This window comes from Mucor mucedo (assembly GCF_025094135.1).
Source record: "Mucor mucedo strain NRRL 3635 chromosome Unknown EV154scaffold_105, whole genome shotgun sequence".
Taxonomy (NCBI): domain Eukaryota; kingdom Fungi; phylum Mucoromycota; class Mucoromycetes; order Mucorales; family Mucoraceae; genus Mucor; species Mucor mucedo.
Window position 1 is genome coordinate 1 of NW_026252389.1, and position 24770 is coordinate 24770.

General features: G+C 38.0%; 3 protein-coding genes and 1 non-coding gene across 4 annotated transcripts; 3 read left to right on the top strand and 1 right to left on the bottom strand.

Moving 5' to 3' along the window:
* Positions 1 to 4934: 4934 nt before the first annotated feature.
* Positions 4935 to 5006, bottom strand: EV154DRAFT_t101. Its single transcript has one exon. It is a non-coding gene; the product is annotated as a tRNA-Asp (tRNA).
* Positions 5007 to 5499: 493 nt separating this feature from the next.
* On the top strand, positions 5500 to 7824 carry EV154DRAFT_554575 (uncharacterized protein; the record flags this gene model as incomplete). Its single annotated transcript, XM_051605206.1, has 3 exons — positions 5500 to 5750; positions 5948 to 6993; positions 7282 to 7824. The coding sequence occupies 3 exons, from the start codon at positions 5500 to 5502 to the stop codon at positions 7440 to 7442; spliced, it is 1458 nt and encodes a 485-aa protein (XP_051453897.1). The 3' UTR covers positions 7443 to 7824.
* Positions 7825 to 18173: 10349 nt separating this feature from the next.
* EV154DRAFT_567453 (uncharacterized protein) lies at positions 18174 to 19664 on the top strand (the record flags this gene model as incomplete). The annotated part of the gene is made up of 1 exon (XM_051606018.1): positions 18174 to 19664. One exon carries the CDS (start codon positions 18174 to 18176, stop codon positions 19662 to 19664), a length of 1491 nt encoding a protein of 496 aa, XP_051453898.1.
* Positions 19665 to 19849: 185 nt separating this feature from the next.
* On the top strand, positions 19850 to 20062 carry EV154DRAFT_427304 (uncharacterized protein; the record flags this gene model as incomplete). The annotated part of the gene is made up of 1 exon (XM_051596350.1): positions 19850 to 20062. One exon carries the CDS (start codon positions 19850 to 19852, stop codon positions 20060 to 20062), a length of 213 nt encoding a protein of 70 aa, XP_051453899.1.
* Between the last annotated feature and the right edge of the window lie 4708 nt (positions 20063 to 24770).

The following is a 24770-nucleotide window of genomic DNA, read 5'->3' on the forward strand; positions in this document are numbered from 1 at the left end:
AGATATCATCATCTGAAGCAGAATCGGTCATTGCCCCAATCACCTTCGATGATTTACAACAGGCCTTTTCTCGGACCCCATCAAAGTCATCTCCGGGTCTGGACGGTCTTCCGTACTCCATTGTAAAACTGATTGTCATGCATCCAGATTGTCGTGAAATAGTACTGGCCACATACAATAAGGCCCTCTTATTTGCAAATATCGCTGATACATGGCTTCAATCATGTGTCACACTATTAGCTAAGAAGGTCTTCTCGACTCACTGAAAAACTCGCGCCCGATATCACTCATCAATACGGATGCCAAAGTGTTCACAAGAATTCTGAGCTCCCGGATTATTGAAACAGCCAACGCCCTGATTAATCCTTTCCAAACTGGTTTTGTTCGTGGCAGATTCATTGCGGATAATGGCTTACTGATGAAACTGATCATGGAACACTCGACCTTATCAAAATCATCAAGCATCGGTCTAATGCTGGATCAAGAAAAAGTGTATGATCGAGTACACCCCACATATCTCCGTGCTGTTCTCACTCGCTTTGGATACCCTCTTCCACTTGTAAATTGCATTGATAGACTCTTTCTTGGTACCCAGCTACAAATCAACATCAATGGATTCTTGACGAATAGTGTCTCACAACGTCGTGGCTTTAAACAAGATGACCCACTGAGCCCGATACTATTCAATTTGGCCTTTGAACCTCTCCTCCGAAGTATACAAAAAGACATCATGATACAAGGCTACGTCTTACCTCAGTGGATATCTGTGTCGTATTTGGGTACGATTCACTTAAAGAATAATTAAGCAACTCGTTTAAATAAATAAACTATGAAATTAAAACAACCTTTGATGTTGCATATCAGCATACGCTTGTATACTGCTATACAACTTCTCCTACTTCGAGTACAAACTTCTATATAAAAGATTGCATGATTGGCATAAATACGATATACGAATGACAGTTGGATACAGAAAGCTATACCGCTGAGTTACCATATCACCGATCGAGAAGAGAATCTTCTCAGATCAAATCAAGAATTATAAGAAAGAGATGCTTAATATTAATAGTTCTCTCAATGGCTTAGTTACCCATAATGAGAATAGAACAGCTATTAGTATAAATGGTTCATTTACTTATATATTGATATAATTATACTGCTGATAAAGAGTATAAAGAAATAGTGTATGAATTAATGGATACCTAGCTTCTACAATCAAATATACAAATATCGATAAGACATTTTATATTTGGGATCGTAATTTATTCATTACAAAGATAATGAATAAATGATCAACTATTATGATCTATTGCCAGTTACACTTGACAAACAAGTATGTATCTTTTACAGTAACCGTTGCATGATCTGATAAATAAGTTTCTCGTAATACTAAAGATTTATTAGAATACTCATGCTCCCAATCCACTGATATGGGACAACGTTATCTGGAAACAATTCTAACGAGTAGTATCCATTTAATCCAAGGCGGGAAACAAAGTATAGATCTATTCCAGAACCAGAAAGGTTGACTCATCATTAAAACTCAGGAGAGTTGTGCAATATAAAAAGGATCAATTATTTCATAGCAGCAGAGTTCTTTTAGTCTATTTTTACCTCAAATAAAAATATACTTTTTTCTCATTACTTTTTCATTGTAATATTTTTGTCAAATACCACAATCTGGCCCTCATTTCCAAGAATCTGCAATCAGCCCAGTAAAACTACTGGCATATGCGGATGATGTTATATGTTTTCTGAATACTCCCAATGAACTGGACCGTCTTCAATCACACCTATCATTATATTCACAAGCATCGAACGCTCGGATCAATTTCAATAAGACAGAGGCAATATTCTTATCTGGTTCACCCACTACTTATAACACATTGTGGCGCAGTGCACTGAACTCTTACGATATTGCAACCTGGCACGACTGTCATTCAACTTTACCAGTAATATACCTTGGCTTCCCTCTCTGTTCGTTCGATATCACAACGTAATTTTTTCCTAGAGACAATCCTATCCAAGATCAGAATTGCTTGTGACATCCACCGTCAAAGGTCATTATTTGTCCGTGGGAGATCTACAGTCCTCAACTCACTTAATCTGAGCAAACGTTGGCATGTTCTTCGAGTAGCATCTGTACCAGCTACATTCTTCAAGTCGGTACAGTCCATAATATCACAGTTTGTTAATTATCGAATCTTTCCAAAGATTAGTTTTGAAACAATATGCTTACCACGATCCGATGGTGGTTTAGGCCACATCAATCCCAGCATCCAACAGGCCGCACTCCAAATACGTTGGCTACAACCTATCCTATGTACTCCAACTGAAGAACTTCTATCTGGTCAAGCGCCTATTGCAGATTCAATTGTGCTCCCACGACTTCTTAGTTTCATGTACTCACGAGTAGAAATTTACTCGGAAGGCCGTTCGCTCCACACCCCTGCCGTACAATTAGACCATCGCTTTTTCTTTTTGTTCCCACTACGCAGACCTTCTCCTATTCGTAAATTGTCTAGCTCATTATCCCTAGTATTTAAAGCTATTGACCTTATCCCGCACAATTTTACCAATGTCGTTATTACTGTAGCTCTGTTGCGGGGATAATAACTTTGATAGTAAATGTAACTGGATTCTTGAATTAAAATTGAAATGATCTTATAACTGTAACAAATGATGCAAACGTTTTAATATATGGAGCAGATGCGTTTTATTATTTAATTTTACCTGTAACAAAAGATGCAAAAGATTCTATATAAGGAGCAGATAAAAAGGCTCCTTATTGTCGTGATCGAGGCTATATACTTAATATATGACTCTATCTACACTTCTTAAATCTTCCATTTTGATAATCCTAAATATAATTCTTATTGGTACTTTATATTAAATACTGATCATTTACTTTATGTACAGGCTTGATCTCATATCATCCTTCATACAAGTATAAGGCATACATTTAAATAATAACATAATATGAAAACATATCAAGGTTACATCAGCCACGTTGAGGTGCCACAGCTATCTTTAATAAGAACTACATTTTCCCCTGAATGTTGTGCTACAAGACATACACAGTTTAAGAATGAATGTTATTGTTATTGTTATTGACATCTCATTATGGTCTTTCTATATGGGATCATTACATCCGAGTATTATCTGGATAAATCTACCCACAACCGTCATCAGCCCATCTGTGATCAATGTCTGAAATAATGTGTATATAAAGACCCCCATTTATTTGTTTAATAAAGCTTTAGTTTATTTTTGCAGTTTGATAATTTCACTTTGTTAAATTTCACATTTTATTCTTAATTCGCTATTATCACTCTCGAATTTCTCACTTATTGCATCTCTCGTTACGGCTTTTATACAAAATCAATGGTGTAACACCCAAAAAAAACTAAACCCTGATCCCCATGACAGCTCAGCGACATGCTTAGAAATCCCACTGTCATCCATAGTCATCTCGCCAGCAAACTTAAGCCGAACTACAGCATCCCTCATCAGTCATATGGCATACACTTTCGACACAGACCGAACAAACTGCATTCAACCCTTTAAAACTACAGAACTCATCGAGTCCCCAAGACTTGCTAAAACCTTTCTTCGAAAAGTTGCCAACAACGAAATAACTCTGGCCCCTTTCTTTGTTCGATGCTTTATCCCCGCTGAAATAGCTAACCGAGGTCTACACCCCTTTACCCAAGTCACAAATCACCGCACTATCAACATAGTACCATTTATACAAGCCATTGGCTTTACCCAAGAAATCAACTCTCCTTCGATGCGCTTCACCTCCAAACAATTCCGTCAAGCCTGCTCCCCCCCAGTTTACCCATCATCACGCTCTACCGCCACCTTATTCGCCAGAACCATATTTTCCTTGGTCTCAATTCTGGCTTTTACCACTATTTCACTCAGTTCGAAATATCTGGTATCGACTAATCGACAAGAAAATCCCGCATCATTCCATTCTCTACAGATTTATGCCGGAGCACTTCTCCACGCCCGCGTGTCCCATCTGTTCACATCCCGAAGAATCACTCTCGCACTTCCTCTTCACATGTCCATCGAAACTACAAGTATGGCAGCACATGTGGGATACATATATTGGTCCCTCCACATCTACATTCTCACTGGATCAAGTCCAATATATCCTTCACACCCTGCAAATCCCTGATCATCTAAGTACAACAGCAATACCCTCCCCACTAATGGCATTTCCTGCTACTCTTGAAGCTATCTGGTCGTCGCACTGGGCCTTCGTGTTTAACAACGTTCCATTCACCGCCACCGCCACCATCTCCTTATTCACAAGTAATCTCCTTCGCATGCGCCAAGAATCCTCCATCAAAAAAGGTATTCCACATACCCCTCTTCCTTGTCTAGCAACAAACTAAGACCGCTCGGGCTTCGATTGTTGTTCTCATTTGTATATTAAACAAAAAAAAAAAAAAAAAAAAAAAAAAAAAGAAGCTACGGCTCACAGATAACACATAAAAACCCAATGTAATAATTGGACTATTTAGGGACTGTTAAAAGTAAAATATAGAATATTTATTTCTTTATTGAATAAATGTTCGATGTATTTATATTGTTCATAATAGTTAAAAGGCATAAGTTCGGATGTAGTAGCATAGATATATGTAGTTTGTCATAGTAATTCGCATGGATGGCAAATAATGATCTTATCGGGCAAAAGATCATATGTCGATAGTAGTTGATATTTGAATTACCACAAACGTGACTTGCTAAACGTTACACCCAAAAACAAGATTGTGGCTACCTTTTAAAATTTTCACTAATAAACTCGAGACAACGTCTCCATATAAAGAAAAATCAATAAAACGATAACTCTTTTACTACTCTACTTAAATATCTATAACTAAGCTTAACACTTATATCAAACCCGACAAGTGAAAAAAAAACTCTCCGACTGGGAATTGAACCCAGGTCTCCCGCGTGACAGGCGGGGATACTCACCACTATACTATCGAAGAAGATAAGATAGTTTTATCGCGCGTTGAAAATCCACCTTCTTATATCCTTTTTTTTCGACCTAAGCCACCCGTTAAAATCAGCGATAAATCAATTTGACCAGAAAAGGAACTAATTAAAAAACAAGTCGGGCAGTAGATATCACCTGCACAAGCAAAGCATGTCACACGACCCTACGCCCAACGATCAGGAGGTCACGATAGGTATCCCCTATTTATCACCTACCTTAAATGAAACAACAGCAGTTACTAGAAACATCAGAAAAAACAATAAGACCCAACAAAAAAATACGAAAACAAATGAAAAAGAACAAAAAAATGAAGCAGGAAACAATACACCATCAACCGCGCTAGGCATAATGGATATAGACCAGGACAAAACAAAAAATGGCACAACAGGAAAAAAAAGGAGTGCACCAATTTCCCCGGAATAGGAACATGCGAGGCCTTAGACACATTGAAACTAACAAATAAAGAACATTTGAATGAACAACAAATGGAATTTATCACCAAATTCAACAAATATCAGAAACAAATAGAATGTAGCAAATGCAAAGGTACATGGTTAAACATTGACAGAATCGATCATATCGAAATCGAAGACGAAGAATATGCAGAGATTGTTTTATTACGCAAAAACTGTACAAAGAAATTTACAACGGCAGAGGTACAAGAATTAATCACTAAAGTAACAAAAGAAAAGAAAAGACAGATAGGAGATACAAGAGTTACAGCAAATGACAAGAAGTAAAGTATACAGCAGACGTAGAAGCTGTTATGGAACAATATGAACTAGCAAGAGAAAAAATATCATGCAACAAATGCGGAACAATTGGAACTATACAAAAAAATGGAAGAAACCAAGAAAGCCACCAAAACCACAATACAAATGTAAACAATTCGAAAAAGGAACAACATTTGCTGAGATGAAAACTATTTTGAAGTATGAAACAACAAAAAAAAAACGAAGAGCAGATGCAAACAGGTACAGAAGAAAAAAGTGATTTTGAAGATGACGACGAAAGTGATGTGCCAGATATCGCAGACACAGAAATGGAACAAGACGAAGAACTAGCAGGAGAAATAAATGTCTGGAACGAAATGAAGCTACTAAAAAAAAGATTAGAAAAAACAGAAAAAGAAACAAAAAAAATGCAGGAGCTTATTAGGGAGAACATCAACCTGAAAAAAGAAAATATTGAACTAAAAAGGAAAATGCGAGAAATGGAAGAAGAAAACGAAACAGAAGAGTACAATGAAACAAATAACAACAACAACAACAACTATCAAGAAGAAAACTTAAATCAGAGTAAAATTCAGGACAGCAACACAAACTCACATAACGAGTTCCCATACTTAAAAGCAACAAAAAGCAATATAGCACAACAACAAAACAACAACAACAACAATTGGACCAAAAGAAGAAAAAATCAATTTTTTCGACAAAACAACCCAACTAAGAAACAATTGGAAATAGCAACAAGAACATTCGAGGAAAAAAAAGAAGACAACAACTTCATAAACATACATATACCATGCAAAAGACGAATGAAACCATCCGAAATTAGAAAAAAACTAGCCTACGTTGGAATCGACAACATACAAGTACTTGATACATACTGTCCCGATTGGGATACAGTACTACTATTAATACACGAAAAATATAAAGACACAGCAGAAAAAAAATTGGAACAGGCGGGTATATTCACAAAGGAATATAACTACCTACATATTTCACATTTAAGAGACAGCAAATTAGCAGGACTATCGACAGAAGAAAAAGTAGCAAAACTGCAGCAAATTAGGAACAACTGTTCAATGAGAGCATTAGAATTTATTAGAGAGCCGGTAAAAAAATCAGTAGCAAGATGCTTTTACCGTCAAAACATTATTAGCGAAGACCAATTGAAACAAATATTGACAGGAAGAAATATGAACGAAGCAATGGACATTTTTCAAGAACCAGCAAAAGAAGAACAACCAATCGGAGGTAATCCGGAAGCATCTCAAAAAACAACAGCAACAAATTAAAATTGATTATATAATTAGCGAAAACAAACCCTGAAGATCACCTGTCAAAATAACAACAAATTCATGCAACATTCTCCCTTTCCCATTTTTAACTTTTTTCCTTCATCACATATGAAGTTTTTTAGACACACCTTTACTTTATTTTATTTTTACCATATTTTCATTATTTAAAACGAAACATAAGAGGGAGTAACTAGTACTCATCATCCTCACCAATAAACACTTAAGTTATACTATCGAAGAAGAGATGCGATTGTCAGTACGCCAAATGATAATAGCAGAATACCAAAGCTACCTAAGTTACACACCCGGCCAACTTTTAAGCCAATCACGCCAGCTCGATTTAAGCGTCAGCGATTGCTATACATAGCGTTGGGTATCATACCGTTCCGGCCCGGACACAATTAAATAGTAGTATAAATATATTTTCCCTGTTTATTTCAATAAAGGACAGCTATCTTTTAAGTAACTCTAAACGTGCTGATAGACCCTAACCTTTGGGTATACATCCATCCATCAGCGAATCACACGAATCAACGACTGACAACTGGTAGCACCAGGACGCTTATCTTACACTTTTGATCCTTTTATCCGGGAATAAAGTGATCGAAAAACTTAGAAGAAAAGGTGTTCAAGAAAGACAAGTTAAGACGGAAAGTCAAGTCATTACAAGCATTAAGAACAGTAATTAAGGAACCAAGTCAAGATCAAGTCTAAATTTTGCAAGAGACACGACAAGACATAGGCAGATTAGCAAGTCAATTTATTTTTTCATTTTTTCATTTTTTCATTTTTTCATTTTTCATTTTTCATTTTAATTTTTTCTCACGCTAGTATAGTCTGATATATTCTTTCGGAGTTTATCTCCCTCCCTTTTTTTTATTCTTACTTTTATTTTTTTATCTTTACTTTTATTTTATTTTATTCTATTCTTATCATGGACAACAGTGATCCACAAAACCCAAGTAATAGCGGGGCTGGGGGACAAGACAGTAATAACCCATTCTACCGGATGGAAGGCTACTACGCACAGCTGGCAGCAGCGACCTTGGAGAATCAAAGAATGACAAGAGAGATGTATGCAAACCAATCGGCAAGACAAGTCAAAGTCAAGGAGCCTGATACTTACGACGGCGAAAGGAATGCAAGTACCATTGATTCTTGGATCAGGGGTATAGAAAAATATGGTCAATTTTTTGCCTGGGATTCCACTACCATCTACAAGTATGCAGTGACTCTTCTGCGTGGTAGGGCTGAGTTATGGCACAGTCAACTTTCACCGGCAGTAGAAGACTGGGAGGCTCTAAAGCGAAAATTATCAGAGGAATTTCGACCCACTAATGCTGACCTTATATACCGTGATCAATTAGCTATGATTAAGCAAACAGGAAGCATGGAAAGTTACGTCAATGAATTCATGGACATTTGCTTATCGTTACCTGACCTTACTGACGATGAGAAATGCGACAAGTTCATGAGAGGGGTAATATCGGATGGGTTGAGGGCAGAGCTGCGTAACATAGACCGTCAGACAAGATCTATTGGCCAGTTCTACTCAATTGCAACAAATTATGCAGGCGCTCGTGTATTTGCTACTCAAGATAATACAAAAGGAGGCTCATCTCATCACTATGATCCCATGGATTTGGACGCAATCCAGCAGAATCGTCGTACAAGCAACTACCAAAACAAGCAAGGTTTTCGTGGCTCGAGTGTTCCAAGAAACAATGGCCGATATAATAATAACTACCGAGGAGGTCGCGGGGGTCAAAACAATCGTGGTGGCTTTAAACAAGGAGGCCAGTTCCATCGTATCGGATTGAACCCTAACATACAATGCTTCACGTGTGGTAATTTCGGGCACTATGCGAAACTTTGCGCTTTAAATGGTAATCAACCTAGAACGTGGTCCTATTCAGCCGCTCCAGCCTACTCAAGCCAACCTGACTGGTCAAGCTTCGACTCTACCCTTGAACTTGATTGATTTGGATGATACTGGTGATTCAGCAAGAAATAATAACAGTTATGGAAATAAAGCTCCCTCTTCTCGTTACTCTTGCTTGGACTCTCTTCATAGTTCGCAGGACTTAAGCATGGATAGTGTAACTAATACCACTCCATACACTCAGTATACGTATAATGATGATGTTAAAAGTGCTCCTCCCTTTGAGTTAAAGCCTATACATTGGGATTCATGCGAACACCCAATCATCAGCATTATTGATGATACATTATCATTAGACCTAAAGCATATAGCTGAGTTGATGTCAATCAAAACAACAACCGACCTTCCCCTGTATGAGGCAGCTGTGCAATTATGGGTAAACCAAAGTACAACATTGGTTCACGTCTTGATTGATACGGGAGCAACAGAGTGTTATATCTCACCTGGCTTAGCCGAAATTGTTAGGGGAAAGCGAGTCCTAGTGGACAGACAAGTTGAAACAGCTGGTGGTACAATTGATGATATTGAGGAACAGCTTACGTTCGAATTAGACTTGCAAGGTTTTAGAACAGAGGTTTCCGCTTTCGTATATGCAACAAAATTTGACATCATATTGGGCAACTCGTGGCTAAGAAAACATCGAACAGAAATAAGATGTGAAGATGGTTCAGTAACCTTTGAAGGGAAACCCAACTTGGTGGTACCTCGGGTAGCGGTAAACAAAACCAAGGACACGGTGGAGCTCAATAGCATATTTGACTCAATTGGGGGATATCTAATATCATCTAAACAGGTTCATCAGCTAAGAAAAGCAAACGAAGTTGAAACTTGTCTCTTATACGTGGTGGATAAAGCGGAGAGTAGTGAAGGCGTGAATAATTTTTCATCAGTCATGATTAATACGTTTCCGTCGGTATTTAAAGAAGACCTGGCGGGCCTTCCGCCTGATCGTGATTTCAAGCACATAATTGACACACAAGACGCGTCTCCGGTGAACAGACAAGCATTTAGAATGAGTCCTCGAGAACTTGACGAGCTGAAGAAACAGTTGAAGCAGCTGTTAGACCTCGGTTTAATCCAGCCAAGTTCCTTGCCGTGGGGTGCACCCGTGCTATTTTGTCGTAAGAAATCAGATAATAGTTTGCGTATGTGTATAGACTATCGTGCTTTAAATGCTCTCACTCTTAGGAATTCGAGTCCGTTGCCAAGAATAGACGAATGTCTTGATCGGCTGAAAGGGGCTCGCTTCTTTACAAGTTTAGATCTAAAGAGTGGATATCACCAAATTCGCATTCATCAAGACGATGTTCCTAAAACGGCATTTAATACCAGATATGGAAAATTTGAATTTCTAGTATTGCCTTTCGATCTAAGGCCCTCACAAGCACACAAAAAAAATTTTTAATGGTCCAAATATAGGACTTTTTTTTCGTTGTCCGTTTTTTTTTTTTTTGGTGAAATGTTACATCAGATTCCATTTTGAATGATTAAAAAATTAATGTTACAAAAAGAGATAATTATAAAAAAGGTCGAAAAATTTTCAGTGCAAAAAAAAAGGAATTATCCAAATAAAGGATTAGAATCTGACAGTACCAAAAACCCTTCTATTATTTGAAAAAAAACCCAAAACGGACTACTGAATTCACGATAATGTTTTTTTTTCTAAAATAAATTTTTATTTGCAACCCCTTCACGTTTTTTCTCTCTCTCTATCCTTTTTATCATCCAATTTAAAAAAAAAATGAGTTTCCAAAATTACACCAGCGAAAACTTTGTCAACGGTTTTAACGGCAACACCCAAAGGGGTCGACCCAGAGCCAACAGACCAGCAACGGCCAGACCTGATGTACCTGTCACATCAAATGCTGCCCCGGTACCTACTACCCCTGCTACCCCTACCACTGCTTCTACAGCTCCTACTCCTCCTACTCCTCCCAATCCTCCTACTAACCCCACTCCTCCTACTAACCCCACTGCTCCCACCGATGCAAACTTACCTGCTTCTTCTGAAGCACCTGTTTCTTCTGGAGCAGCTCCAGCAACTCCTTCCGAGTCTGCTTCTTCTGATGGCGCAACTCGTCAATCATCTACTGGCCGAAACTGGGACGAACCTAGCACGTACGTTTTGATTGAGTTGTTTAGAGACTATGCCATCCAAATAACCAACACCTCGTCTCCTGAGAGAAAGACAGAACTTGACGCTGCAGTTTTGAGAAACTTTAACGATCATGAAGCTGTCACTGTTACCAGGAGTCTTAGCTCGATGAAGAACAATTGGAATGATATGATTGCATCCTACAGAGAAAAACGAGATGCAGCTAGAACTACTGGTAGTGTTCCTCTTCCGCACTGGGAGTTTTATGATGCCATGGAAGATGCAACGACCCGTATAGCAACGGTCAACCCACACGTGCTATATAGTTCACTTTCGGGTGAAACTGTTGATAATCGTGAGCAACACACCTCTGGTAGACGTAGACGATTCACAGTAGAAGATGATGATGATGTGGAGGAGCCTGTGACTAGACGACCTCGAAACGTTGATGTGTCTGTCTGGTTTATGGCAAACCGTATGGAAGAAATTGACGAAAGAAATCGTCAAGAGAGAGCTGATGATCGTCGGTTTCATCGAGAGCAAATCGAGTTGAATAACCGTCTAAGACGTGAAAATTCGGAGATGTTGAGAGAAGCTACTTCGGCTATGACTAGAATGGCCGAATTGTTTGCTTTATCTCTTGCAAATAATAACCCCCCTCCTACCTCTTCCCCTTCCACCACCAATACTAGCGACAACAACAACAACCCTTCCCCTCCTTCCTCTAATGATAATAACATTTAATTTTTTTTTATATAAATAAAGTTTTTTTTATACTTCCCTTGTTCTGTTTCTGTAGTTTGTTCTGGTACGAATCAAGCTAGTAAGGGATTCGGTTCGTCTATCATTTCCATTTATATCCGAATTTGCCTCTTCTGTACCAACAGCACCACGGATATTTTCCAGAACAACATCTGTAAAGCCAGGATCACGAAGATCAATACACATATTGTGCAAGATGCAGGCTGAAGTAATAACCTCATTGATTGACAGCTAATCTAAGAGGTAGATATATCGACCAGTAAATCTCCAACGAGCCACCAGTACACCAAACGCTCTTTCAATAGCCATTCTTGTGGCCGAATGTACATGGTTGAATGTACGTTTATTGCTGTCAACCAACATTGACTTTCCGGGAAGGGTGTAATTAAATTGGGACCCAAATGATATGCAGAGTCACCAACCAAAAACGTACGACCAGGGAAGTAGGTCTCAGGGTTCGCAAGAATGGTTCTAAAGAGATCACTCGAGGTGAATGCGGCTGCATCATGTGTTCTTCCTGATAGATTAATACATATTAGCATATTTGTATTTTTTAGGTTTTTGGCTTTGGTTACAATACCTGAATCACCTACTCTGATGTACGTAAATCGCAACTCAGAGTCACAAACTGCAGTCAGTTTGACAGAGTAATCATTCTTACGATCTCTGAACATCCCACCAGCTTCACCAGAAGGCTTGTGAATTTTGAAATTCTTGCCATCCACAGCACCAATAACGTGGCTCAACCTGCGACCATCGTTACTACCAAACCCGAGAGCTACTTCACCTGCTTCCTCTGGGTCAGTTGGCCAAGCAACTAAGTGACCCAGTCTTCCTTTGATTGCTTTGACTGTTCGTTTGGTGAAGTTGTTATAACTACCGTAAGAAACACCCAAATGCATATACGCTTGACGATATCCGATATGACTATTGGCCAAACGAAATAAAGCCGTTGCGATCTGAATGTAGATCGGGATGGTGTTAGGTGCGACAAGGTTGAACGCCTCGTGCAAGGACAGCTCGTTCACCAAATGCTCGAATGCACGCTTACTCATGCGGTATGTTGCCCGGTAACTGTTGACTTGATTCTCGTCATCGTCGTTCAGAAAAGGGTGTTCCAATTTCCAAAAGTGGTATCGACGAGACTCTCTACGACCATCGGCACCAACAACCGTTCGGGTTCTCTCGACATACTCACCCCCGAAAAAAATGGGTAAACTGGTGATGGCAACACCGAATTGACTCTGGAAGTCACTGGCAATATAACCATATTAAAGGCGTTCGGCAATCAAGAGTTCACTAACCGAGTGAAGACTGTTGGCATCTTCTTCCAAACGACGTGAATTTTCTAAAAGTTCCATAATATGAAGGTGTAATTGAGACATGACAGTTGCAATTTGAAGAGGGTTCATTTTTGTTAACTTAAAAAATAAAATAAATTATGGAAAGGGGGCAAAAGAAAAAATAAAAAAATAAAAAATGAAATCCAGTCCAGACATTTTAGCAATTCGAGAAAACATCAATTTTAATCATCCATAACAAGCCATTTAAAAAGCATCGTCACGAATTTCTGAGAGAATACATCTTTTTGGAATCTGAGGTAACCTTTCACCAAAAAAAAAAAAAAAAAAACGGAGAAGAAAAAAAAAGTCCTATATTTGGACCATTAAAAAATTTTTTTGTGTGCTTGTGAGGGGCCTAAGTAACGCACCACCTAGCTTTCAAACATGGATGAATAAACTTCTTGCTGAATACGTTGATAAGTTTGCACTGGTGTATTTGGATGACGTCTTGATTTACAGCCATACACTAGAGGACCATTATCAACATGTAAAGAAGGTGCTTCAACTATTTGAGGAGGCCGGATTAATTGTGAACAGTAAGAAGTGTCATTTTGCTAAGGAAAAGCTCATCTTCTTGGGGTACGAGATATCTGGACAAGGAATAAGGCCATCATCAGAGCAAGTGGTTGCGGTGAAGGAATGGAAGATACCTCAGACAGTACAACAAGTGAGACAGTTTCTCGGGTTAAGCCAACACTACAGGCGCTTCATTCCCAATTTTAGCTCAATAGCTGCTCCTTTAACAGATTTAACAAAAGGTACAGGTCATAAAAAGAGAGCCATAAAATGGACGGAGGAGTACCAGAAAAGTTTTGAAAGGATAAAAATACTACTCACTACTGCACCCTTGCTACAGGTACCGGATATGTCACGGCCATTTATCATTGAGACAGACTCTAGTGATTTTGGGGTTTGGGCTGTTTTGTTGCAACCAGCTTTAGAAGATACTACCTCAACAGTGGAAAGCAAGTACACGTCGTGGCATCCAGTGGCATACGAATCCAAGAAACTGTCGGCTGAAGAACAGAAATTCCCAGCACAAGAAAGAGAGCTCATTGGAATTGTGCATGCATTACGGACTTGGAGGTGTTTTATAGATGGGTGTCAAGAAGGCTATGTAGTGTATTCTGATCATAACCCACTGGTTTATTTTCGTCAACAAGCCAAACCAACGCCTAGGTTGGTTCGTTGGATTAGTGAACTAGAAATGTATTCACCCGTGATCAAGTATAAACCGGGCTCAACCAATACCGTAGCCGATGTATTATCAAGAAAAGATATGGACAATTTACATCAGCAAGATAGCGTGTTATCGTTGGAATCGGACTACTTGTATTCGTTATGGGACCGCTTATCACCAGAAATGGTAGCTGACTGGCCATTACTATACCTTAATCAGGGGGAAAGCAAGGTGATGGACCCAGAACTTAAAGCATTATTGGTAAAGGAACGTGACAAATTCGTGGTACAACACAATCTGATATTCCGAAAAATCAAAATTCAAGATGCGGACAAGAAGCTAATGGTAAAAGAGGCAAAATTTATTCCATTCTCGGAACGAGCCGACTTGGTCTCGAAATATCACGAGGATTACGGTCATGCTTCGTTTAAAACCATGATGAACTTGTTTGTTGGTAGATACTGGTGGCCGACTATGCGAAGAGACATTGAACAGTGGATTTCTCCTTGCCCGGCATGTCAGTTGAATAGCAAGAAAATCACCAAGCATCAAGAACCAATGCATCCTCTTCCTGTTCCACATGCGTTTGAGAGGTGGCATCTAGACTTTGTGGGGGAACTACCATTGACGGTAAATGGTAACAAATGGCTAATTACAGCTGTAGACTATACAACCAATTGGCCGATAGCGATGGCGGTACCAGTGGCATCAAAAGAAGCGGTAGCAGATTTTATTTATAAGGAAATTGTGATGAAATTCGGTAACCCAAAAGAAATTATCACGGACCGGGGCGCAAATTTCTGTAGTGGCTTAGTGGAGGCGTATCTAAAACGGGTTGGAACTAATCACAAGCTTACCTCTGCGTTTCATCCGCGTACAAACTCAAAAGTCGAAAGGTATAACGCCATCATAAAGGAATGCTTCGAAAATACGTGAAAGGCAGTATTCATCGCTGGGACGAGTATGTCGAAAGCGCCTTATGGGCTACGAGAGTTCGAGTTCATTCTACAACTGGATTTTCACCGTATTTTTTAACATACGGACGACAACCTAACCTGCCAGGTGATGCAAACCCACCATATATTTGCGAAAAATCAATCAAGGACCCACGAACAATCGCGGATATTACAGCAAGAGAGCTTGAATCTTTAGAACAACATCGTGCTGCAGCCGAGTTTCGATTGAAGGCCATGAGTGACAAGGATAAAGCCAGGTGGGACGCTCTTGTGGTACCGGTGGATTATGAGGTGGGCGATATGGTGATGGTGACTCATGAAGGTAAATTTGGACTTGAACCAAACTACAAGGGGCCTTATATCATAACGCAAGTACTCGAGGGATATGGAACCTGCCGATTGGAGACAATTCAAGGTGAGCCGCTTTCATCGTTGGTGCATAAGGATAGACTTAAGCTTGCCAAAGGACCAAAGCCTACAGAAGCCTGGTATAACCCTACGGATAGTCGTGCTATAGTCAAAAACATCACTGCCACACGTAGTGGTCGAGGAGGGGGAGGACATCACGTCATTGTGCCAATTCGTGCTGATCAAGATTATGTAGACCCTGTAGTTGGTCCAGATCCGTCATTACCAACAGGCTCAAAAACAAGACCTCAGCATCAAGAAGCATTCGGTGAAACCTCAGGCAACAAACAAAATCCAACTGATATAGTACCTAACTCAAACGAGGGCAGCAATCAAGATGGACAAGCAAGAAAGAAAGCAACAAGGGCTCAAGAAGAAGCGGCGCTAGGTGAAGAAGCTCAAGATCTATGGTTTGACGCGATGGAAGATGACAAGGTGCTTGATGTTGAAGGTGAACAAGTGCAAGATAAACCGGAAGGTGACACAGACTCGGCAGGGGAAGAGAACAAATCAACTGAAGATATAACTGATTCAGACATGAAGCATATTGTGGACGGATATGACAGTATATCATCAGCGGATAATATCATCGATGAAGAGTTATCTGAGGCAAGCTCATTGAAAAATGATTCGAGGAACGCATCGCCAACACCCGAACAAAAAGCGGAAGAGGCAAGTCAAGCAATCGAAGTAGCAACACAAACGGATACTCCAGAAGCATCATCGGTGACCCGATCATCTCCAACAAAGGAATCAGCCAGAGGTCAAATCAAGCCGGCGGTCTACAAAAGCGAAATGAAGCGTATCATACCTACTCCAGTCAAGCTAACAAGATCAATACCCATCGCAGTACCTATTCAAGTACCGTCAAATAAACCCGTAATAGCCAAGGAAAAATTCGAGGTGCCTAAAGAATCAAAGTTTACCTATCGATCAAAGCCATTATTAGCACCAAGCTTCCATGGAAAACGAACAAGTCAAGAAAAAGCAGAAAATTTTTCTTCAAGACCCACTACAAATGCAAAGGATACGACCACAAATGAGTGGGGACACTCATCAGACTGGGAAGGGGGTATTGTCAGTACGCCAAATTATGATAGCAGAATACCAAGGCCACCTAAGTTACACACACGGCCAACTTTTAAGCCAATCACGCCAGCTCGATTTAAGCGTCAGCGATTGCTATACATAGCGTTGGGTATCATACCGTTCCGGCCCGGACACAATTAAATAGTAGTATAAATATATTTTCCCTGTTTATTTCAATAAAGGGCAGCTATCTTTTAAGTAACTCTAAACGTGCTGATAGACCCTAACCTTTGGGTATACATCCATCCATCAGCGAATCACACGAATCAACGACTGACAAGATTGTCATATGCTTTTCTGATTTTGTCGGTTGTTCCCATTGAGCCAATCACATGACTTTCACGTGAGCGCGTAAACCTTCGGCCGAAGCAAGAGTCGTTTTTGATCCTTCTGGTAAATCCTCTTTGGTTGGTGTGGAATGTCGTGATGAGGTGAATGTAAGGTGGTTTTGTTTTCGTTTTGCTTGGTGTTTGTCTTTGTTTCCTTTGTGTTTTTGCCCTCGTGCAAGGGTTGCCTCACCTTTGGTATTCGTACTTCTCTTGTAGTAGTACTGTAGGACATAAAGAGTAATACTTTGTGTCTGAGCACAAGTTTAGATTCAGCTCGTTTTGGTCAATTGTGTTGCTGGTCACCAATTTGTACTCAGTGCGAGGTGGTATTATTTCTGTTGTCTGTGTCTGTGTTCGTGTTCCTGTTTTCTTGTTCTCTTCTCGTGTTGCCTCGTTTATCTTGTTCATACAAGATTAGATTACTGCAATATCGATCCTGACATCTAGTCTTACGTGTGATATACACCCTCTTTATAGTAATAGTATGAGTAATCTTCTCATTTTGCTCTTGCAGTACAAGATGTCGTGCTTCTCAAAGAATAATCTGATGTAATCACAATTAATGTAAAAGATATAAAAGGCCCTCAAAAAGCCAGAATCTTAATAAATCTTATCTTATTTTTATCTCTAAATTTCGGACCTGTGTGTAGTTTTGTGAGCTATTGGTATTTTGTCTACTTGAATCATTTCTATTAGCCATCCAATAACGTAGGTGTATTATTGCATTAATGGATCGTTTGTCGAAACTTATTAACATGACCATTTATTTGCTGGGTATTATAGTCTGCTGCTACCTCTCATTTATTGCCCTCTTATCGTTTGAGAACACTACCCATTGTCCAAATGACGATAACCCGAATACTAGCTATATTCATATTACAAGATAGTTTTATTGCGCGTTAAAAATTCACCTTCTTATATACTTTTTTTCGACTAAGCCACCCGTTAAAATCAGCGATAAAATCAATTTGACCAAAAAAGGAACTATTAAAAATCAAGTCGGGCAGTAGATATTACCTGCACAAGCAAAGCATGTCACACGACCCTACGCCCAACGATCAGGAGGTCACGATACGTATCCCCTATTTATCGCCTACCTTAAATGAAACAACAGCAGCTACTAGAAATGTCAGAAAAAATAATAAGACCCAACAAAAAAATACGAAAACAAATGAAAAAGAACAAAAAAATGAAGCAGGAAACAATACACCATCAACCGCGCTAGGCATAATGGATATAGAACAAGATAACAAAAAACCAAAAAGCGATGCAACAGGAAAAAAAAGGAGTGCACCGATCTCCCCTGGAATAGGAACAAATGAAGCATTGGATACAATAGATTTAACAAACAAAGAGCATCTAAACGAACAACAAATTGAATTCATCATCAAATTCAATAAACATCAGAAACAAATTGAATGCAACAAATGTAAAGGGGCATGGATAAACATAAACCGAATTGATTACATTGAAATGGGAGAAGAAGGATATGCAGAAATAGTACTATCCTGCAAAAAATGCACAAAAAAATACACAATGGACGAGGCACAAGAGTTGACATTAAAAGTAACAAAAGAAAAAAAAAGACAGATAGATGATACAAGAACAACAGGGAAGGACAAAAAAAAAGGAGGGGAACTAAAATTCACAGCAGATGTAGAAGCCATTATGGAACAGTATGAATTAGGTAGAGAAAAAATAGCATGCCACAAATATGGAACAATTGGAACTATACAAAAAAATGGAAGAAACCAAGGAAAACCACCAAAGCCACAATACAAATGCAAACACTGCGAAAAAGGAACAACGTTTGCGGAGATGAAAACTATTTTAAAATATGAAACAAGAATAACAAACGAGGAACAGATGGAAATAGATACAGAAGATAAAAGTGAATTTGAAGATGACAACGAAAATGATATTTCAGATATTACAGACACAGAGATGGAAGAAGAGGATGAATCAACAGGAAAAATAAATGTCTGGAACGAAATGAAGCTGTTGAAGAAAAGATTAGAAAAAACAGAAAAAGAAATAAAAAAAATGCAGGAGCTGATTAGGGAGAACATCAACCTGACAAAAGAAAATATTGAACTAAAAAAGAAACTGCGAGAAATGGAAGAAGAAAATGAAGCAGAAGAGTACAAGGAAACAAATAATAACAACATCAAATATCAAGCAGAAAAAATAAACCAAAGTAACAACCAGAACAGTAACATGAACTCACAAAACGAGTTCCCATACTTAAAAGCAACGAAAAGCAATATAGCACAACAACAAATCAACAACAACAACAGCAATTGGACCAAAAGAAGAAAAAATCAATTTTTTCGACAAAACAACCCAACCAAAAAACAATTGAAAATAGCAACAAGAACATTCGAAGAAAAAAAGGAAGAGAAAAACTCTATAAACATACATATACCATGCAAAAGACGAATGAAACCATCCGAAATTAGAAAAAAATTAGCCTTCGTAGGAATCGACAATATTCAAGTACTTGATACATACTGTCCAGATTAAGATACAGTACTACTATTAATACACGAAAAATATAAAGACACAGCAGAAAAGAAATTAGAACAGGCGGGTATATTCACAAAGGAATATAACTACCTACATATTTCACATTTAAGAGACAGCAAACTAGCAGGACTATCGACAGAAGAAAAATAGCAAAACTGGAGCAAATTAGGAACAACTGTTCAATGAGAGCCTTAGAATTTATTAGAGAGCCGGTAAAAACATCAGTAGCAAGATGCTTTTACCGCCAAAATGTTATTACCGAAGACCAACTGAAACAAATATTGACAGGAAGAAATATGAACGAAGCAATGGACATTTTTCAGGAACCAGCAACAAAAGAACAACCAATCGGAGGTAATCCAGAAGGATCTCAAAAAACACCAGCAACACATTAAAATTGATTATTCAATTAGCGAAATTAAACCCTGAAGATCACCTGTCAAAATAACAAGAAATTCATGCAACATTTTCCCTTTCCCATTTTTAACTTTTTTTCCTTCATCACATATGAAGTTTTTTAGACACACCTTTACTTTATTTTATTTTTTACTATATTTTCATTATTTAAAACGAAACATAAGAGGAAGTAACTAGTACTCATCATCCTCACCAATAAACACTTAAGTTATACTATCGAAGAAGAAGATAAGATTGTCAAGCCCACAATTGTTGATGGTTCTTATGCTTTTTTAAGCCACCACTCGTACTTTAGTATTGAACCTGGATCATACCTGGATCCATCATTTACCAACATACCCGGATGGCAGTATAATTTTTTTTTTTTTTTTTTTTTTAGCGCTAAAGAAAATTTTTTTTTCTTGCCGGGCAGTTTGATTTTTTTTTTGTGCGGCGTTTTTTTTTTTATTTTTTTATTTTTTTTTTGGCAAAGTGAGTTCGTATACTTAAAAACGGCGTTTCGGTTTGAGTTATAGACAATTTTGTGTTTGTTAGAAAACGCATATGCACTTGTATCTGAATGGTGATAACTGTACGGTTAAGCCATAAATGCTTATTTTACTTACAGTTACATTCGTCATTTGTTTTGCTTAATAATTCACTGGAGGCATGTGTTACTATCACTGTATGACTAAGCTATGTAAAAAGTGTTTGCTCAAGAAGTTCTGTAGGAAAGCACTTGCTTTTAATCTTTTTGAAATGAAGATGCAGTGTCCATTTCAGTATAAGTCTGACGAGAGTAGGATATTATTTATGATAATAACCGTTTATAACACGCTTAAACGTAAGCATAAAGTAGTCCAGGCTGACCAGCTGGAACTGGCCTCATTTCCCATGTCTTAAGCGCCTTAGGATTATCATTGAACATAATAACGTACGAGGCTTTTTCAAACCAAACCTCCGTTTCGGTAAAAATTTTGACCTTCGCTGCGCTGCGGTAAATTTTTGACCTGCACTATGGTTCGGTACGCTGCGCTTCGAAAAAGCCTCGTGCTGCCGCAGGCCTGTTTTTGAAATCAAAAACTTATATTAATTAACCATGAAGCCCACGCGCCATTATAGCTTAAGCTACACTGCTGATTATCAGTTTGACACTGGAGAAAACTTTGATGTTTCTCATTACATGTTTAAATAAAAGACGATATCCCTAAACCCAGGCTAGAAAGTTGATGTACGCAAAAAGTATTAATTGTTTATATATCTGATTAACTATTTTATGCGCAATGTTTAATGCTATTAACTGCTATACTGGGGCGAAGGGTAACCTTTGCCACAAAATCTCCATAGTTACTTTTTTTTTGAATGACTTTTTCAGTAAAGTCACTTTTATATTATGACTCTCTCCAAAATAGTCAATTTTTATATACGCTCTTTTTTTCAGTATAATGCTTAATGTTATGGGTCGTATTCTTCGAAGAAGGGTTTTTCCCAGCCTCTAATTTTGTACCTCTGCTAAAAAATATTACGAAGTAAAAAAAATTAACGCTTTAAAAACATAGGGCTGTAAAAAAATTCACGGTATTAAAAAAAATTATACTTTAAGATATTATTCTGTAGAAAAAAAAAAGGAACATTGTTTTTCAGAAGGTAACAATTTCATGCTAATACTATGGGCCGTATTCTTGGGTGGAGGGGTTCCCCCTCCCCCGAAACCCCCCACCCCTCTTGCGGGGGAAACCCCCGCACCCCCCTTTAAAATCTTAACTTTTGTAACTTTTGTGACTGAAAGTTAGCTCGCCTTGTGACTGTTTTTTACGATTTCTATTTTTTTAATATTATTAATGATACCAGACGATCTGCGCTATTTCTCAAGAGATACAAAGAATTACATGCTTTAATTCTATTAAACAGCTTAAATAGATTAAAAATTAAAGGTAGAAAAGGAACGAAAGAAAAAAAGTGAATTAAAAATTAAAGAGAGGAAAACAAAGAAGAGAAATTGAAATTAGAGAAGAAAAAAAAACACATGATAACATAGAGAAAATAAAAAGAAGAAAAAAACAGATATAAAAAAAAAGAGATAACAAAAAAAAAGAGATAACAAAAAAAAAGAGAAAAAAAAAAGAGAAAAAAAAGAGACGAAACAAAAAACAAAAAAAAAAGGGAAAAGAAAAAAGAAAGAAAAGAAAAAGTAGATTCTAATTTTATTTGAATGAGCAAAAAAAAAAAAAAGATCCGGCCACACTCAAGGCTAATCAGCCTTCCCGGGGGCATTTTTCTATCCGACGCGAGAACTTTTAAGCTAATCATATGACATAGTTTTTTATAACATAAGCATACGTATTAAATATAAATCATAAGTGTATAATAATAATTGATAAACGCATAATTGCTGATAAGCGGAATATTTCATAGTTTGTTAAAATGTAATATAAAGAGGATCATGGTAGCTTGTAAATGATATGTATCTGTCATCGTCTTGAGTAGTAAAGTTGGTATATATATTATCAATGAACGTCCCATTGTTTGTCGTCGACTGCATATCATCTGGCATAGCCGAACGGAGACCATATTGAATAAATTTGGTTCTTTCAGTTGATTCCATGTTAAAGTTGATATTAAAATCACCACCAATTATTATTTTGTCGTTCCCAGTAATATGCAATTCTATTATAGGGAGAGCTTCATCTATTTTAAATTTTGGTGATATATAGATGGATAAAACAAGCATATTGACTGAACTATGTAAATCCGGCTATAGAAATACTCCCTTCACTGGATAAATTCAATACCTGTATTTTGCGAAGTTCGGCGATTTGAGCTGAATAATTTTTGATGATACACATGGCGCCATAAGCTTTGGAAGACCTCAAATCTACTGTATCGACCCTTGCAATTTCGCTAAATTCTGGAATATCAAATTGTTGACTTTCGGTTGTCAACGTTTCGGACAGCAACGTTATATCTGATGACATATAGATTGCATCATGAACTATTTGATCAATATACGCATTTAAACTTTGAACGTTATGTGATATGATTTGCATTGTTGTATGGGGAAGACGTAATTCGTGGAATTTAGGATTCAACTGAACTGTCTGTAATCTAGCCAATTCTATTGCAAGATCATCTTTTGGATCTGGGGCTGTTGTAGGAATAAATGTTTTGGCGATGATGAAAAGGCCAGCAGCACTTGTGGCTCTTGAACAGGCAACGTACATTTTAGATCTCTCTAACTTCTGACCTCTAGTTCTGCTGAGATCTAAAAGGACGTTGGCGGTATGTACCTCCTTGACTTTTATGTACTGTCAATGCTTCTGCTACATCCACCGGGAATTGAGTTCTTTGAACTTTTATGACAGGAGAATTTCTATCCACTTTAACTGAAAAGTTGCCGTTTGTGTAGTCTAAACGTACCCAGTCGGGTGGCATACTACTACTGGCGGCTACTCTTTTTCTTTGCATCTTTCCCGATCGTTCATTTTCCATCAGTAACCATATGCGAAGGGGTTTTTTAATACCTATCAAAGATGTTGTTTTTGATAATCCAAAATCGACTTGTTTCAAAATCCCAGAAGTTCTGTTTACCAGTCCATGAGATGTATCGATGTTAATGGTAATCATGTAACGTGCACCAATACGCAAGTTCAGAAGAAAACGTAGACCACCTGTTTTGTTATGCGGAAGTTCTTTTAACTTTTCAAGCGAAGAGTCTTTTACTCTAGCATCTGAACGTTGTAGGGTCACTTTATCGTAACATGCCGACTCATAAATAGCAGTATTCATGCCACTCAGAACATCTCCCTTACATTGAGCAACTTCATCATTTGTAGAGTAGAGTCTGATTATTTCCTTTCCATTTTCTCTAGCCTCATCAGGTATTGAAGAGAACGTACGGCTTGAGAACAGTTTAATATCTTCTTCAGTCATTGTACTACGAGCCATGTTGTTTAAGGCTACGGCAAAATGAGCATCATCTTTTTGGCGCATGATTTCTGTCAGATAATGAACTTCAAATGAAAGCCACAGTTCTTCAAATTTTAATTTCTTAATAGCATCACCCGGAAAACCTTTCTAAAACGCATAGTCATGTACGGGAGCGAGTTGATAAAAATCACCAAACAAAAGCATATGTCTTCCTCCGAAAGGATGGTTATGCCCAAAAATATCTCTTAGTCGTTTATCAACCAAGGAAGATGTCTAGTGCTCATCATGCTTATTTCATCGATTATCACCACTTTTAATTTAGCTAAAGCAGCAGTCATAGTGTTAGAAATATCAGCTGAAAGTTCGTAGATATCTGCGTGATTATTAGGAAAGTAAAATGCCGTATGCAGAGTTTTATCATAAATATTAAAGGCAGCTTTCCCAGTAAAAGCAGTCAGAATCACAGAATTACTTGTCAAATCTCTATCTCTGTCAACATCGTAATGTCTGATGAGAGATTGAAAGACTGTTTTAATGAGCATGCTCTTTCCTGTTACCGCGCCACCCGTAATAAACAAGTACAGAGGTTTTTCGTCACAACTTTCATGGCGGACGTGATTCATGATATGTGTTAAACACTCTCTTTGCCCTACATTTAGCTTAGCCTGTGGTATTTGACAAAAATATTACAATAAAAAAGTAATGAGAAAAAAGTATATCTTTATTGGAGGTAGAAATAGAATAAAAGAACTCTGCTGCGATGAAATAATTGATCCTTTT